We start from the raw sequence: 18,990 nt of genomic DNA on the forward strand, positions 1-18,990 counted from the left end.
ACTTAGAAAAAAAGGTTTAGATGATATGCTCAGTTTTGCAGATAACATGACGCCAGGAGAGAACACTAATCAAGTATTCAGCTGTCAGACTCCAAAATAACCATGACAAGGTATTAGATCATTCATTGGTCTGAATATTTTTAATACAATAAAATTCCATAGAGGTAAATGTAGCTTTGTACTTGAAATGTAAGCTTATTGCAAGTAGGAATTGTTTCATTCATTGTCTTTGCATCTTTTAAATAGCCAATACATAAAGTACATAACTGGCACTTAATAAATATGTAGTGATTTATTGATACAGAAAAGATTGTATTTGTTCTAAAAAAGATCCGGGGATTTTAGTGAGTCAACAGTGCCATGTGGCTGCCAAAGTAGTGAATGCCTTCTTGGTCTGCATTAAGAAGGACATAGTTTCCAGGAACAGGATGGTGATAATCCCAACGTGGTGTTTGGCTCTGGGCATCCAAATTTGAGGACATTAATAAGTTGGAGAATGTCCTGAAGCAGAGAACCTGCTGAAGAAATTTGAGTTCATGACATATAAGTTTGGACTGAAAGAATGTTGAGTGTAGAGAAGAGAAGTTTCAGTGTGGCTATCATATATGGTTTCAAGTATTTGTAGGGCTTTCCTGTAAAAGAGCGCTTTGATTTGTTCTGTTTGTTCCAAAAAGGCAGAACAAGGAATAATGAATGGAAATTGCGAAGAACACAATTTAGTCTTGATTTTAGGGGAAAAAAAGAGAAAACCCCAGCAATCCCCAATATATCCTCACTGTGAGAGTTGTGACCAGAAGATCATTTTAGTTATTTTATAATGGGAATTTCTTTGTTTAAAAGTTTCTAACATGTTAATTTAGTGAGTCTATGGAGCTCCCTTTATCATTATGGTTTATAATTTTGGAGACTGGCTCTGGGAATATGATTTGCCCAAGGTCACATAGTCATTGTTAAACCATGTTACCTTTTAGGAAGGTAATAGAATTATGGATAGTATGGTAACATAATATTGATAGATATTTTAGATATATTGATATATAGAGATAGTACTATATTTATGTAAGATAATTTAAATAGAATTATGTATAATATTATGGAAAAGAGAAGATGGTACTTTGCACATATAGGGGCCTAATGAAATTATTGAATGAATGAATGAATGAAAAATGCACTGCACTTGAAGTTTTAGCTTCTCTGAATCTCACTTGTCAAGAATGGAGATAATTAATACTTTTACTACTTAACTTATGGGAATGGTTGTGGGGAAATCACTTTTAAGCTATTAAACAACAACATGTAAGAGTAAGTTATTCTTCTTGTGATTGCTGTCACTTCTAAAGTTCAGAATGCTTATTACATTTTTATTCATTTTAGAATATTATCTTTCATTTATACTGTAAGATAATTTTGAAATCATTATGACAGTTCCATAGTGGATCTAATGATGGACTTAAATTCTGAAAGTGATAAAAAGAAGTTCATTTGAAAGAGCACTGAAATTAGGGGACATAGTTTCAAGTCCTGTCTCTGAAAGAGCAGTAGGCCTGGACTTGGAAGATCCTGGGTTCAAATCTGGCCTCAGACAGTTCCTAACTATATGACCCTGAGCAAGTCATTTAACCCCATTTACCTAACCCTTGACTTTTTGTATTGGTTAAGAAGTAAGAGCCTGGGAATTATTTATTATTTTTCCTTTTCTTTCCATTTTCAGGCCAATGAACAAATTAAGAATGCAGGGGGATTGAAAACTTCTAGTATAGTGATTGCACTGACGGATGGCAAGTTGGATAAATTGGTCCCCAAGTACGCAGCCAAAGAGGTTAGTCTCAAACTGAGGTCTAAGATATGTTATGTTGCATTTTGTCTTGGAGCTTTGCTTGTGTAGCCCATTGTTTAAATAATGGCTTTCTTTGATAGGCAAACATATCCAGGACCCTTGGGGCTAGAGTTTATTGTGTTGGAGTTCTTGATTTTGATCAAGCCCAGGTAAGAATATCTGATTTATAGCTTTTTTTTTTTCTTTCAGTTTAGAGAGATTTCTCCTAGAATGATTGTTACTGAAGTAACATTCAGGTCCCAATAGCAGCCTCTCTAGTCACAGCCAGCCAGAGAACAACAGCCATTGTAAGAAGAAACAGGTTCCCCCTCAGTTTATCCTCTCTAGTTCAACAAGTAAAAATTTCCAGACAGTTTACTCTTTTTATTTCAGATATTTTATTCCCTATGCCATAAACACAGTGAACAGTGAATAGAGTCAGGGATTTAGAATGTATCCATTATCAAAGTTCAAAAGACCTTAGAGATTACTGTTTTATCTATTGATGAGTCAAATTTAAAATGCAGATTTGTTTATTGTCATTTTTGTTCTTGTGTTTAAAATAATTTTAAATAAACTTTGACTAATGGATTTTGGAAAGATCAGGGTTTTCTCAAATTTTCTCTCAGCTTCATTGCTTATCTTTTATTTTTCTCTTCCCTTTCTGATTTTTAGAAGTTTGTAAATTTTCAATATACAATATTCAAACCTGATTGTGTCAATCTCAAAAGCACATTACATTTAATTTTGCAGTGAGACATGACTATGACTCATATAAGTTGATATGCCTAAGTCCTTCCATAGTATATAGTGAGGATGATTTTCCTAAATCCAAACCAATTTTATGATTATCTATTACATTCTATTTTTAATAAGTATGCTATATTACTCTATCATTGCAGTTGTGACTTTCTATCATCTTAGAATCACATGACATAAACTTATTCAGCCTTTAAGTATATTATCCCTATCCCCAAACCACTGTCAGTTATTTTTTTCCTGCTTTTTTTTCTATAGCTTGAAAACATTGCAGACTCCAAAGACCAAGTATTCCCTGTCACAGGAGGATTTCAAGCCCTTAAAGGAATAATTAACTCTGTGAGTAATTTGACTGTGGGGAGAAAACTTTCAAACTTTTAGATGTATTTTGAACTTATATGAAGGGTATAGAAAACAAATTCATGTTACTTTTGTCTTGGAAGGAGGGAGTTATATGGAAAAATCATTATTTAGTGGTTATTGTTAAATATAATATAAAATTTCTGGGTTTAAATTTGAAGTGAGAATCTGATAATTAAGGCATAGTCTACATAAGCCAGTAAATTTGAGTTTGTGTTTTCAATTGTAGAATTTCCAGGTAATCTTGATTACCAATTGGTAATTCCTGTAATCTCAAACTCAAATAGAAACAGGGTCTCTACTCTGGACACAAGGATCTCTGAAGGCTGCATATTTAATTACTTTTAAAATATAATGCTATCTATGTTTTAACATTTTTATTTATTTTGTTAAATATATCACCATTCCATTTTAATCTTGTAGCCATACTGGGAAGTAATGTGGACCTCTTATGGTCCACATTATGTTTTTACTGTATACAAATCACTATGCCGAGTTCTGGGTATACAAATAGAAAAAAACAGTTCCTACTCTCTAGGAGTTCACAGTCCAATGCAAAGAAGCAGGGCTTGTGTCATACGGAAAGGTTCCATGATCCTCGAGGTGCAGTAGCAAATTTCAATATGCTTTTTCTTTAAAGTCATTTCTCCTGAGAAAGTCATATCAGTTTCTAATGTGGAACCATTTTACAATGCCAAGGACTTTAGGGGCAAGAATTTTGTTTTCTGGGTCTTTAGTAGCTGTGGTTGCAGCACCTGCAGGTCAAGTATCTACATAGGGGTTTGTCTCCAGAAGCCACAATATTTCTATTCCCATGGTTCTTGGGTTCAGAGTTCTGAGCTGTCTTGATCATAGTCTGAGGCGAGATGGTAATCAAGGTCCTGGTTATGGTGGTGCCTGGAACATACTGTATCATTGGGGAACAATAATATGCTTGTAGCATGATTTAGTAGGCTGAACATTGGATTTGAAGCCAGTGCAGGGGTTGAATTTTGGCTCTGAAACTTACTACAAATGTATTATTGGGAAAATTACTTCAGTTCTTAGCATCTCAATTTCTTCATCTCTTAAAGAAGGAACATGAAGTAGATGACCTCTGACAACCTGATTAAAACAGAACTACCAGTGTAGTTATAATAAAGGGACTTTAATCTCAGTCAAAAGATCGTAATAAGGGTTCTCCCATGGCACTATGCACCATAATATTTGGGTTCTCTAATGAAATACAGAAAAAAAGAGTCATTAAATAGTCTTGTGGAGGGTGTAGGGGAGATGGAGTTAGTTACATAAGTTTACAGAAATTTGGGCAAGATGGCAATAGTCAGGCTCTGGTGTTTGGGGAGTAGATTTTTTGTTTTTTAGATTTCCTGGGAATGAGGCAAGACCAATTCATTTTCAATTCATAGTCATCAGTTGCCTTTTGATTTGATCTAAGAAAGAGGTAGCCAAAAGATTGTCTGCAGCTAAAGTTTACACTTCTAAGATGCCTTTCTTTTACCAGTCCTATTATCTGTTAGTGATTTGAATACCATAAAGTTTTTTGTAAGTAATTGGAAGGCTATACAATTTGTCAAGAATACACTTGCTATGGTGCCATGCACTGTACTAAATTCTGAGGATTCAAGTGAAAACCAAAGAAATGAACAAATACAACAACAAAACTAAAAATGGTACCTGTTCTTAAGGAGCTTAAATATCAATGGGAAAGACATATAAATAGCTAAGTACATAAAAGATATGTACAGAGATGAAAGTAGGCAACTTAGATAGGAAGGTTCAAATGACTGAAGGACTGGGATGAGTTTTTGTAAAAATTGATGTTTAAATGGAGTCTTGAAAGAAACCGGGGATATCAAGATGTAGAGGTTTTGATGGGAAAGCATGAGGACATTCCAGGCTTGGGGTGGAGGAGCTAATGGGAATTCCTGGAGACAGATAGAGAGTATCATGAGAGAAGACCAGCAAATAGGCTGGTGTTGGTAGGCCTTAGAGTACGTGGAAGAAAGCAAAATGTGAGAATACTGGGAGGAAAGTGCCAGCCAAATTGTAAATAGCTTAAATGATAAACAGAGAACTTTATGTTCTCTAATGATGGAAGACACTGGAGTTTATTCAGTAGGTTTTAATGTGGTCCAGCCATTACCAGCAAAATCATTATGAATAATGCACAAGAGAGCATATTTTTACTTGCAGCATAACCTCATATATGTAATACACATTAACGACTAAAATTACATTAGAAGAAAAAAAATTTTCCAAAAGCATTCCACTTTTTCTCTAAATCTAACACAACTGCCTAACTTTTAAAATACCTCTAATTTATTGTGGTAACCAAACCTTCTACCCTTCTCTCCTCCCCTCATGAACAGTGAACAGGATCCTCTTACTCTCCTAGATTTGTGGTCTTGATTCTTCCCTTTCCATTGCCCAACTATCAGTTGTCCAGTTTAATCATTTCTATTGCCATAACTTTTCTCTCATTTGTCCTCTTGTCCAATCACATAGCCACAGTTCTGGTGTAGCCTTCACGTCTTCTCTGAACTATTAAATTGACAACCCCAGTTGTTCTCCCTCTGTTTAGTTTTCTCCCTCTCTTCTATAACCTTTCCATAGCAGACAGCATACTCTTTTAATATATTCTTTTTATGTTCTTTTCTCCCAGTATAATGTGAAGTCTTTGAGGTCCCAGTTAATACATGAATGAGCTGCTTCTGGAAATACATGATGGGGGAGGGGTTCTGCTTTGAAGCAAGCAGACATATCCACTGAGTGTTTTCTGTCAGTTCCTTTTGTGGTGATGTAAAGCCTTCTAATTGGCCATTGAGCCAGAACTGAGTATCATACGAGAGTTGTAAGGGCCAGATTCTTCCTCTCTTCTAGTCAGGAAGAAGAAATGCCATGAACCTCAGGATGGGGAAGAGAGCAGTCACCTGCTTCAGCTGCCTTATTTCTCCAGCTAGCTTCCATGTGTCTGTGAACATATGCCATCCCCATTTTTTTTTGTTTTTGCATTTATCAAACTTGACTAATGCTGTTGTTGAGGGGACTTTTTAAGATCTTTTCTGTGACTATAGGAAAGTATTTCCCTCCCCATTCCATTTATGCCAAGGAAATCTCTTAGATGACTTTTGTCTTCTCTCTTTTTCTCTTTTCCTTCTTACCCCACTTGAAATTCACTAGAGAAATGTAAGCTGCTCTGGGGACTGTGAATAACCCTTCTCTTTCTGTCATAATCCTTTGATATTTTTTAACTGTTTTCTTCTGACTTATTTGTTGAATATATGCTACAGCTTGTTCACACTTACTTAGCACTTGCCTTCTGTATGACACCTGCCCTTTGTCCTTCTAAGGCAGTAGTGCTTCAAGTAGGTCTCTGGGTAAAATATTCCTCTTGAAAAGACAGGCGTTTGCTATTACAGGAGTCAGGGTGGGGCAAGGGTCAGTAAAACTGCTTTGCAGTTTCCTAAAAGTAATCTAGTTCACTCTTTTGAAGTTCACATTTCTGTCATGCTTTAAGATATACAAAATGTTTTTCTTTTTTAAAAAACATCTAAGCTAGGCAATGTAAATGTTAGCATCTTTATTTTAGGACTAAGGGCACAGAACCTAGGAAAGTTTGATTTACTCTTGGCACCACAGTTAGTGAATCAAAGAGCCAGGACTTTGAATTCAGATCTTCAGGGGTAAATCTAGGGGCTTTTATTTTGGGCCATGCAGACTCATAAAACTGTAGTGTAATGCCTAAATTGTAAGGTTCCCTCTATTGTTACCATATAGTTTATACAAAAACAGTTTCTCAGTGCACCAGAGGCAAGAGTTTTAAATTAAACCTGGTATCTTTCCAAACTATGTTTTAAAAAAAGAAAACTAAATAATAGCACTGGTTTGTCTAAATTAAAAAGTAAGGAACTAAAAAAAAAAACCTCAGTTATGAACATCTTGGCTTTTACAAATTTAGTTCTTTTTTCTGAATTTCAGTTGATTTGGAAGACTTTTACTTGTTAATTTCTTTTTAACATATATGTATGTATGTGTATGTATAAATATAAATGATTATTTCATCCTCTGCTAAAGAGGCTCTCCTGTTATTATCATTTTTAATCATAATCTTTCTCACTGGGACCACAGTTTTTAGGACTCAGTCATGCTTCACCTTCCTCATCCTCAGACTCATTATCATTATCTTCCACAATAAAGTACTCTCCCTTTCCAAAGCTTCATCTTGAAGCACAACTCTCTGGATTAGTGACTCCTTACCTGGGACCACCATTTTGGGCAGGACCACAGCCAAACTTTATCTCAACTACGTCTGGACTCATTGACCACATTTTTTCCCCTGTCCTTCTCTGAGAAACCTCTGATTCCATTATCTCTTTGTCTCTTCCTTGAACCACCATTTTGTTCCTATGTGAATGCCCTGAAAAAAGCTTTTCAGTTCTCCTATACTGGATTATGTTTATATTCCTTAATTTCTTCTTGATTTTTGAAAATCCTTATTTGATCATTCTATCTTAGCCACTGCTTCTGTTCTAGGCCACTCTTCTTTGAGGCTTAAATGCTTGGGAAAGTAGTCTATAACTGTTTTTTCTTCTTTTCCTTTTCTTAACTCTGCAGACTGGCTTTCAGTCTCTATTTTTTAGCCTTCGACACTGTTGAGCTCAAGAACTTTGTATGGTTTTGGTTCTCCTTCTTCTCAATCTCCATTGCTGATTAGAATGTGTCTCCATCTCCCAAGGTTCTCTCTTGGGTCTCCTTCTCTTTATCCTCTTTATTGCCTATCTTGGTCATGTTTCTGCATCTGATGTAATGGATTACTTAAAGCCTGGGTACTTAAGTAATCAGTCTATCTATCTGTTTCTCTATTTCCATTTCATCTATTTGTCTATGTATATAAGTATAATGTGTGTATATATTCCATGTGTGCATATTTTTATATATCTATATGCACACACAGATACATATACATATGTATAAAGATGTTTACATTTACCTACCTACTCACCTCTAAGTAAAAGCATTTTCTAAAGGCATCTGGAAAGCAGTTCATGAGACTAGAAGCCAATAACATTGGAATGAAAAGTAAGTACTTAAGGAATATCTTCTATATCTAGTTGTTTTTCTAATAGGCTTAGTATATCAAAGCAACTAAGGTATATGGAAGAATGGTTCTTTTTCCAGTTATCTTATCCATTTGTGAATTTCTTTTGGAATTTCATGTCAGAGAATCTTTTCTTCTAAAGAATAGTTTTGGGTGGTCTTCCATATTACCGTGCTAGACATTGGAATGAAGCTCTTGGGGGGCTCTGGTTTAAAAAAAATGTTCTTGGAGTTTGTAATGTCTTTGGTAAGATGATATCAGTGCATATGAAAGAGCTGAATAATGATAATAAGATATTAGTATATACTAAACTGCTATAGTGAGTGTTTCAGACATTAAGAATTTTATGAGTTAGGGGAAAAGATCCATTTAGTCATGAAGTTAGGGGAAACTTCATGAAGGAGGAAAAATTTGAGGTAGACCATTATAAATGAACAGACTTTGGATTGCTAGAGAGGAGGAAGGAGGTGATTTCACAAAGCATGAACAATATAAAAAGTTTCATAGGGGACTTCTGGTCAAGATGGCGGCTTAGAGAAAGCTAAAGTTCAGATCTCCTGAAACCCTTCCTTACCGATCTCAAACCGAATGCTCCTAGGGCACCGAAATTCAAAACGATCAACAGCATAGACCCCGGGAATCCTCCTCCTGGACCTGGATCAAAAGGTACGGCCCCCCCCAAAAGCCAGAACCAGAGATCACTCGGACCTAAGGGGTAGGCAGAAGGAAGGTCCCAGGTCCCATCCCCCCCCAACCCAGAGAGCTGAATCTGAGGCAGCAGCGGGAACTTAAGAACCAGCAAAAGGACCCCAGGGCCGGCTATTCTGAAGGCCGCTTCCTGAAAACAACCTGACCCAGTCGAGGGGGCACCCAGAAAGCAGGGAAACAGAGAGACGGGGGGAACTTGTAACCCCCTGGCTGGATCCCTCCATCCGAGTCTCAGTTCCCTGCCTCAGGGCACACTCAATTCAACCCAGGGAAAGCTAAACTTCTTATCAGGAGCCCTCTCCCAGAGCTCCGGGAAGCCACGGCCCCTCCCCCTCAGAGAGCAGGGTCTTCAGAAACAACAGTAACCCTCAGGGCTGGCAAAAGGACCCGAGGGCCGGCTATTCTGAAGGCCGCTTCCTGAAAACAACCTGACCCAGTCGAAGGGGCACCCAGACAGCAGGGAAACAGAGAGAAGGGGGAGCTCGTAACCCCCTGGCTGGATCCCTCCATCTGAGTCTCAGGTCCCTGCCTCAGGGCACACTCAATTCAATCCAGGGACACACCAGCAATTCCTGGCTTCCCCCAGAAGACAGAACAACAACTTCATAGAAAGGACAATCTGCCTGGGACTAAAACTTCTGAACACCAGACAGAGTTAAGAAAAGCTAATCCTCCCCAAACAGATAGAGATGGCAAACTACACTGAAGCACAAAAGCCCCCAAATTCCAAAAAAAACAAGAAGAAGGGGGCAACTTTGGACACATTTTATGGAGCAAAAATACAAAACACAGAGGAGACAGAAGAGGAAACACAAGCAAATGCTCCGAAACCTTCCAAAGGAAATGGAAACTCTCCACAAACCGATGAAGAATTTGAATCAGAAATGATCAAAAAGATGGAAGCCTTCTGGGAGGAAAAGTGGGAAATAATGCAAAAGAAATTCACGCATCTACAAAACCAGTTTGACCAAACTGAAAAGGGAAACCAGGCCTTAAAACAAGAACTAATAAAGCAAAACCAAAAGACCAATAAATTAGAAGAAAACATAAAATATCTCACTGATAAGGTGACAGATTTGGAAAATAGAGGGAGAAGAGATAATTTAAGAATAATTGGACTTCCAGAAAAGCCAGAAATAAACAGCAAACTCAACATCGTAATACAAGATATAATTAAAGAAAATTGCCCAGAGATTCTAGAACAAGGGGCCAATACAGCCACTGACAGAGCTCACAGAACACCCTCTACACTAAACCCCCAAAAGACAACTCCCAGGAATGTAATTGCCAAATTCCAAAGCTCTCAAACAAAAGAAAAAATCCTACAAGAAGCCAGAAAAAGACAATTTAGATATAAAGGAATCCCAATCAGGGTCACACAAAACCTTGCAAGTTCTACTCTGAATGATTTTAAGGCATGGAACACGATCTTCAGAAAAGCACGAGAGCTGGATCTTCAACCAAGAATCAGCTATCCAGCAAAACTGACTATATACTTCCAAGGGAAAGTATGGGCATTCAACAAAATAGAAGATTTCCAAGTTTTTGCAAAGAAAAGACCAGAGCTCTGTGGAAAGTTCGACACCGAAAAACAAAGAGCATGGAATACCTGAAAAGGTAAATATGAAGGAAAGGGAAAAGGAGAAAAATGTTATCTTCTTCTTTTACTCAAACTCTCTTCTATAAGGACTACATTTATATCAATCTATGTATACTAACATGTGGGGAAAATGTAATGTGTAAATAGGGAGAAAAGAAAGACCAAATAGAATAATCTTTCTCACACAAAGATTCACACAGGAAGGGGAGGGGAAGAAAACTCTTATAAGAAGGAGAGGAAGAGAGTTTTTACTTAAACCTTACTCTTAGGGAAATCAACTCTGAGAGGGAAGAACATCCAGATCCATTGGGATCTTGAATTTTATCTTACCCAATAAGGGTAGGGAGAAGGGAAAACCAAGGGGGAGGGGAGGGGGAGAGGGAACACAAAATGGGAGGGAAAGAGAGGGGGGAGGGGGAGGGAACAAAAGGGGAGGGACTAAAAAGGGAAACAAATCAAGGGAGGGGATAAGGGGGACTGATTTAAAGTAAATCACTGGACTAAAAGGTAGAGCCGAAGAAAAAAAGGTTAGAATTAGGGAAGGTTATCAAAATGCCAGGGAGTCCACAAATGACAGTCATAACTTTGAACGTGAATGGGATGAACTCACCCATAAAACGTAGACAAATAGCAGAATGGATTAGAATCCCAAACCCTACCATATGTTGTCTTCAAGAAACACACATGAGGCGGGTTGACACCCAGAAGGACAGAATTAAAGGATGGAGTAAGACCTTCTGGGCCTCAACTGACAGAAAGAAGGCAGGAATGGTAATCATGATATCTGATAAAGCCAAAGCAAAAATAGACCTGATCAAAAGGGATAGGGAAGGTAATTATATTTTGTTAAAAGGGACTTTAGATAATGAGGAAATATCACTAATCAACATGTATGCACCAAATAATATAGCACCCAAATTTCTAATGGAGAAACTAGGAGAATTGAAGGAAGAAATAGACAGTAAAACCATATTAGTGAGAGACTTAAACCAACCATTATCAAATTTAGATAAATCAAATCAAAAAATAAATAAGAAAGAGGTAAAAGAAGTGAATGAAATCTTAGAAAAATTAGAATTAATAGACATATGGAGAAAAATAAATAGGGATAAAAAGGAATACATGTTCTTCTCAGCACCACATGGCACATTCACAAAAATTGACCATACATTAGGTCACAGAAACATAGCACACAAATGCAGAAAAGCAGAAATAATAAATGCAGCCTTCTCAGATCACAAGGCAATAAAAATAATGATCAGTAAAGGTAAATGGAAAACCAAATAAAAAACTAACTGGAAATTAAACAATATGATAATCCAAAATCGTTTAGTTAGAGAAGAAATCATAGAAACAATTAATAATTTCATCGAGGAAAATGACAATGGCGAGACATCCTTTCAAAACTTTCGGGATGCAGCCAAAGCGGTAATCAGAGGTAAATTCATATCCCTGAATGCTTATATTTGATCCTTTGATCCAGCCATAGCACTGCTGGGTCTGTACCCCAAAGAGATAATGGACAAAAAGACTTGTACAAAAATATTCATAGCTGCGCTCTTTGTGGTGGCCAAAAATTGGAAAACGAGGGGATGCCCTTCAATTGAGGAATGGCTAAGCAAATTGTGGTATATGTTGGTGATGGAATGTTATTGTGCTAAAAGGAATAATAAAGTGGAGTGCAATTGCATGGAGACTGGAACAACCTCCAGGAAGTGATGCAGAGCAAAAGGAGCAGAACCAGGAGAACATTGTACACAGAGAATAATACACTGTGGTATAATCGAACATAATGGACTTCTCCATTAGGGGCGGTATAATGTCTCTGAACAATCTGCAGGGATCTAGGAGAAAAAACACTATTCATAAGCAGAGGATAAACTGTGGGAGTGGAAACACCGAGGAAAAGCAACTGCCTGACTACAGCGGTTGAGGTGACATGACAGAGGAGAGACTCTAAACGAAACTCTAATGCAAATATTAACAACATGGCAATGGGTTCGAATCAAGAACACATGTGATACCCAGTGGAATCACGCGTCGGCTATGGGGGGTGGGGGGGAGGAAAAGAAAATGATCTTTGTCTTTAATGAATAATGCTTGGAAATGATCAAATAAAATATTATAAAATTAAAAAAAGTTTCATAGGGAAGAAATGATTGCAATCTCTTTGGGGGAAAGTGAAGAAATTGCAATTAATAGATAGGAGGTTTATATTAGAGAAGAGTATGATATAAGGTTCGATAGGTAGAGTAAGATTAATCTGCCTTTGAAAGGAAGAAAATAAACATTCATTACTATGTGCACTGTGCACAAATATTATATTTTGTGATCTTTGAAGCAGTTAGAAATAAAGTGACTTATCCAGGGTCCTACAGCTAGTAAGTACCTGAGGCCAAAATTTGAACCTTGGTCTCCTTGACTCCAGATTTCTTAAATGTAAGGTCTAAGAAGTTGCAATTTTATCCCATAGAGAATGGGAAGACAATTTTTTAAAATATCAAGGTGGCTGGAGATGAATTAATGAAAGCATAGTGTCCAGAAGGAGGATTATTATGAGTGCCATTATAATCCACACTGATCAGACCACATTACGAATGTTGTAGGTATGGAATTTTAGGAAGAATGTTGACAATGTGGAGTGTGATTTGAGAAGGGCAGTTATGTGTGGTGTGTGTGGGGGTATGTGTGGGTGTTTGGTAGGTGAGTAGGGGGAACAGGGAACTTAATGATCTTAACGGAATCATATAGAAAAATCTGCTGAAGGAACTGGGGACATTTAACCTTGGAAAACTCTTTAGAGAATGTTCTCTTATATATTTGAAAAATTATTGTGTGGAAAAGTAATTAGACTTTCTACTTGACCTCAGAAGGTAGAATTAAGACTAGTGGGTAGATTTTTTTTTTATATATATATAGGAAAAGAGATATTGGCTTATTCCAAGGAAAATCTTCCTAACAATTAGAAATGTCCAAAAATGGAGTGAGTTCATGAGGTTATGATTTCCTTGTCACTACAGTCTATTTCCTACAGTCAGGTAGTCTATTTCCTTGTAATTTTTAGCAGAGCAAAGCAAAAATAAATAAATAACTAAATCAAAATAGAAGGAACCTGATGGTTCATCCAGTACAATCTATTAACTGCACTCCCTTCCAAAATCCCAAGTACAGAACATCCATTAAGTAGTTATTCAGTATTTGCTAGGAAAATTCAAGTATGGGAAACCCTTTGTCTCCTAAGGAAACACATTTCAGTTATGAACAATTCTAATTTCTTGGAAGTTAATGCTGACATCAAACCTAAATGTGCATCTTTGAAACTTTCATTCTTTTCTCTTACTTCTGGTGCTTAACATAACGAGTCTAATTCTTCTTCCTCATGGCAGCCTTTTAAGTATTTGGTTATTAACATATTTCTTCCGAGTCTTCTTCTTCTCTAAGTTAAATATCGCTAGTTCCATCAATTACTTCTCCAAACTCATATTTCTTCACTATTGTTCTTATAAGACATTCTCCAGTTTAACAAGATACTTATCAAAGTTGTACTAGAGATATGGCCTGACCAAAGGAAAGTACAGTGATACAGTCACCTCCTCAGCCTTGGAAGTTATACAGATTTTCCTTAGCTTTTTAAACTGCGCTTGGAAATCATATAAACCTCCATATATTTTTCAGAATAACTTGTCTAACCATTCTCCCACCTCAGAGGCTATCTGGTCCATCCCTTCATCTTATAAATAAGGAAATTGAGGCAGAGGGAGGTTAAGTTACTTGTGTAATATCACTCTGGGAATAAATATCAGAAGTTGAAATTGAACCCAGATCCTTTGACTTCAGAATTGATGCTTTTTCCACTATGTTGTTTTGGGTAGTCAATTTCTTAACCTCAAGGATAAAATATTATGTTTATCCCAGTTTTGTCTTATTAGGCTTAGCTTAGTATTTTAGCCTTTCAAGGTCTTTTTTGAATACTGACTCAGCCTTTTCCCACCTCCCCTCAATCTTTGCTCATATACAAATCTGATAAGAATGACATCTATGTCTTTATCTAAGTCATTGACAAATGTGTTAAGCATCATGGAACCAAGCCTGGTTCATTGTAGATTTCATTTCAAGTTTTCTTTAAACCATTAAATTGTTCTTTGAGAATGGACATTCCACTAATTCTGACTAAGACCACCAAATTAAACTATCAACTAGACCACACAACCAGTTAAAAATCAATTGTATGAGGTAGTTTATCAAACACCTTATATTCCATTTTTTTTAATCCAGTCAAAGAAGGAAATAATGCATGAACTGGTTCTGTGATTTTTGCTTCTTTTTTTTAAATTTTTATTTAATTTTTAATTTTTTAAATTTTTATTCAGTCATTTCCAAACATTATTCATTGGAAACAAAGATCATTTTCTATTCTTCCCTCCCCTCCCTCCCACCACCTCTCCCATAGCCCATGCGCAATTCTACTGGGTATCACATGTGTTCTTGATTCAAACCCATTTCCATGTTGTTGGTATTTGCATTAGAGTGTTCATTTAGAGTCTCTCCTCAGTCATATCCCCTCCACCCCTGTAGTCAAGCAGTTGCTTTTCATTGGTGTTTTTACTCCCACAGTTTATCTTCTGCTTGTGGATAGTGTTTTTTAGATCCCTGCAGATTGTTCAGGGACACTGCATTGCCACTAATGGAGAAGTCCATTACCTTCGATTGTACAACAATGTATCAGTCTCTGTGTACAATGTTTTCCTGGTTCTGTTCCTTTCGCTCTGCATCACTTCCTGGAGGTTGTTCCAATTTCCATGGAACTCCTCCATTTTATTATTCCTTTTAGCACAATAGTATTCCATCACCAACATATACCACAATTTGTTCAGCCATTCCCCAATTGAAATGCATCCCCTCATTTTCCAATTTTTGGCCACCACAAAGAGTGCAGCTATGAATATTTTTGTACAAGTCTTTTTCCTTATTATCTCTTTGGGGTACAAGCCCAGTAGTGCTATAGCTGGATCAAAGGACAGACAGTCTTTTATTGCCCTTTGGGCATAGTTCCAAATTGCCCTCCAGAATGGTTGGATTAATTCACAACTCCACCACCAATGAATTAGTGTCCCTACTTTGCCACATCCCCTCCAGCATTCATTACTTTCCATAGCTGTTGTTATGTTAGCCAATGTGCTAGGTGTGAGGTGATACCTCAGAGTTGTTTTGATTTACATCTCTCTGATTATAAGAGATGTAGAGCACTTTTTCATGTGCTTATTAATAGTTTTGATTTCTTTGGCTGAGAACTGCCTGTTCATGTCCCTTGCCCATTTATCAATTGGAGAATGGCTTGATTTTTTGTACAACTGGTTTAGTTCTTTATAAATTTGAGTAATTAAACCTTTGTCAGAGGTTTTTATAAAGATTGTTTCCCAATTTGTTACTACCCTTCTGATTTTAGTTACATTGGTTTTGTTTGTACAAAACCTTTTTAATTTGATGTAGTCAAAATTATTTAATTTACATTTTGTGACTCTAAGTCTTGCTTGGTTTTAAAATCTTTCTCTTCCCAAAAGTCTGACATGTATACTATTCTGTGTTCACCTAATTTACTTATAGTTTCCTTCTTTATATTCAAGTCATTCATCAATTCTGAATTTATCTTGGTGTAGGGTGTGAGGTGTTGATCCAAACCTAATCTCTCCCACACTGTCTTTCAATTTTCCCAACAGTTTTTATCAAATAATGGATTTTTGTCCCAAAAGCTGGGGTCTTTGGGTTTGTCATAAACTGTCTTGCTGAGATCATTTATGCCAAGTCTATTCCACTGATCCTCCTTTCTGTCTCTTAGCCAGTAGCAAATTGTTTTGATAACCACGGCTTTATAGTATAGTTTGAGATCTGGGACTTCAAGTCCTCCTTCCTTTGCATTTTTTTTTCATTATTTCCCTGGATATCCTTGATCTTTTGTTCATCCAAATGAACTTATTTATGGTTTTTTCTAATTCAGTAAAGAAGTGTTTTGGTAATTCAATGGGTATGGCACTAAATAAGTAAATTAATTTGGGTAGGATTGCCGTTTTTATTATGTTAGCTCGTCCCACCCATGAGCAATCAATGTTTTTCCAATTGTTTAGATCCAGTTTTAGCTGTGTGGAAAGTGTTTTGTAGTTGTGTTCATATAGTTCCTGTGTTTGTCTTGGCAGACAGATTCCTAAGTATTTTATATTGTCTAAGGTGATTTTGAATGGTATTTCGCTTTCTAATTATTGCTGCTGAAATGGGTAAGAGATATATAGAAATGCTGATGACTTATGTGGGTTTATTTTGTATCCTGCAACTTTGCTAAAGTTGTTGATTATTTTGAGTAACTTTTTGTCTGATTCTCTAGGATTCCTTAAGTAAACCATCATATCATCTGCAAAGAGTGATAGCTTGGTCTCCTCATTGCCAATTTTAATACCTTCAATTTCTTTTTCTTCTCTAATTGCTACTGCTAGTGTTTCTAGTACAATGTCAAATAGTAGAGGTGATAATGGGCATCCTTGTTTTACTCCTGATCTTATTGGAAAGGTTTCTAGTTTATCCCCATTGCAGATGATGTTTGCTGATGGTTTTAGATATATACTGTTTATTATTTTTAGGAAAGGCCTTTCTATTCCTATACTTTCTAGTGTTCAATAGGAATGGGTGTTGTATTTTATCAAAGGCTTTTTCTGAGTCTATTGAGATAATCATGTGATTTTTGTCAGTTTGCTTGTTAATATGGTCAATTGTGTGGATTGTTTTCCTAATATTGAACCATCCTTGCATTACTGGTATGAATTCTGCCTGGTCAGAGTGGATGACCCTTGTGATGACTTGCTGGAGTCTTTTTGTTAGTATCCTATTTAAGATTATTGAATCTATATTCATTAGGGAGATTGGTCTATAGTTTTCTTTCTCTGTTTTTGAGCTGCCTGGCTTTGGGATCAGTACCATGTTTGTGTCCTAGAATGAATTTGGTAGAACTCCTTCTTGGCCTATTCTGTCAAATGGTTTGTTTAATATTGGGATTAGTTGTTCTTTGAATGTTTGATAGAATTCATTTGTGAATCCATCTGGACCTGGGGATTTTTTCTTAGGGAGTTCTTTGATGGCGTATTCAATTTCTTTTTCTGAAATGGGTTTGTTAAGGTAATTTATTTCTTCCTCTTTTAGTCTAGGCAATTTATATTTTTGTAAGTATTCATCCATATCACCTAGATTGCCATATTTGTTGCCATATAATTGGGCATAGTAGTTTTTAATGATTGCCTTAATTTCCTCTTTATTAGAGGTGAGGTCTCCTTTTTCATCTTGGATGATTTGGTTTTATTTTTTATATCAATTTGGTTTATTTCTTTCCTTTTTTAAATTAGACTGACTAGTACTTTGTCTATTTTATTTGTTTTTTCAAAGTACCAGCTTCTAGTCTTATTTATTAAATCAATAGTTCTTTGACTTTCAATTTTATTAATTTCTCCTTTGAGTTTTAGGATGTCTAATTTAGTTTTCATCTGAGGATTTTTAATTTGTTCACTTTCTAATTTTTTAATTTGAATGCCCATTTCATTGACCTCCACCCTTCTTAATTTGTTAATATATGAACTCAAGGATATAAATTTCCCCCTGAGTACTGCTTTAGCTGCATCCCGTAGGTTTTGAAAGGATGTCTCATCATTGTCATTTTTTTCAATGAAGTTATTAATTGTTTCTATGATTTGTTCTTTAACTAACTGGTTTTGGAGAATCCTATTGTTTAATTTCCAATTAATTTTCAATTTACCTCTCCATGTTCCCTTACTAATTATTATTTTCATTGCATTGTGATCTGAGAAAGTTGCATTTATTATTTTTGCTCTTTTGCACTTGTTTGCAATGTTTTTATGCCCTAATACATGGTCAGTTTTTGTGAATGTACCATGTGCTGCAGAAAAGAAGGTATATTCCTTTTTGTCCCTATTTATTTTTCTCCACATGTCTACTAACTCTAATTTTTCTAAAATTTCATTCACTTCTCTTACCTCTTTCTCATTTAATTTTTGGTTTGATTTATCTAGTTTGGATAGAGGAAGGTTCAGGTCTCCCACTAGTATAGTTTTTCTATCTATATCGTCCTTGAGTTCCTCTAGTTTTTCCTTTAGAAATTTGGATGCTATGCCATTTGGTGCATACATGTTGAGTACAGATATTTCCTCATTGTCTATACTGCCTTTTATCAGGATATAATTACCTTCCCTATCTCTTTTAACTAGATTTATTTTTACTTTGGCTTTGTCAGATATCATGATTGCGACTCCCACCTTCTTTTTGTCAGTTGATGTCCAATAGATTTGGCTCCACCCTCTTACTTTCACCCTATGTGTATCTAACTTTCTCATATGTGTTTCTTGTAGACAGCATATGGTAGTGTTTTGGACTCTAATCCACTCTGCTATTAGCTTGCGTTTTATGGATGAGTTCATTCCATTCACATTTAGAGTTATGATTACTAGCTATGTATTTCCCAGCATTTTGATTTCTGCTTCTTTACCTGCCTTTTCTTCTTTCACTATTTCCTTCTACACCAATGTTTGCTTTTGAACAGTCCCCCTTGTTCCCACCCTTATTTTACTTCCCTTTCTACCCCCCTCCCTATTTATC

The 18,990-nt window shown here is 36.3% G+C and overlaps 1 protein-coding gene across 5 annotated transcripts in view; it reads left to right on the forward strand.

Moving 5' to 3' along the window:
* The window catches only part of ANTXR2 (ANTXR cell adhesion molecule 2), a 248,493-nt gene that overhangs the window by 15,735 nt on the left and 213,768 nt on the right, over window positions 1-18,990 (forward strand). For all 5 annotated transcript variants that reach the window (XM_007495961.3, XM_056803236.1, XM_056803239.1 and 2 more), the window contains exons 5-7: window positions 1,712-1,819; window positions 1,918-1,986; window positions 2,834-2,914. In XM_007495961.3, the coding sequence (XP_007496023.1) occupies window positions 1,712-1,819; window positions 1,918-1,986; window positions 2,834-2,914 (258 nt within the window). The remainder of the gene's footprint in view (window positions 1-1,711; window positions 1,820-1,917; window positions 1,987-2,833; window positions 2,915-18,990) is intronic.

This window comes from Monodelphis domestica, chromosome 6 (assembly GCF_027887165.1).
Source record: "Monodelphis domestica isolate mMonDom1 chromosome 6, mMonDom1.pri, whole genome shotgun sequence".
In the NCBI taxonomy this organism is placed as follows: Eukaryota; Metazoa; Chordata; class Mammalia; order Didelphimorphia; family Didelphidae; genus Monodelphis; species Monodelphis domestica.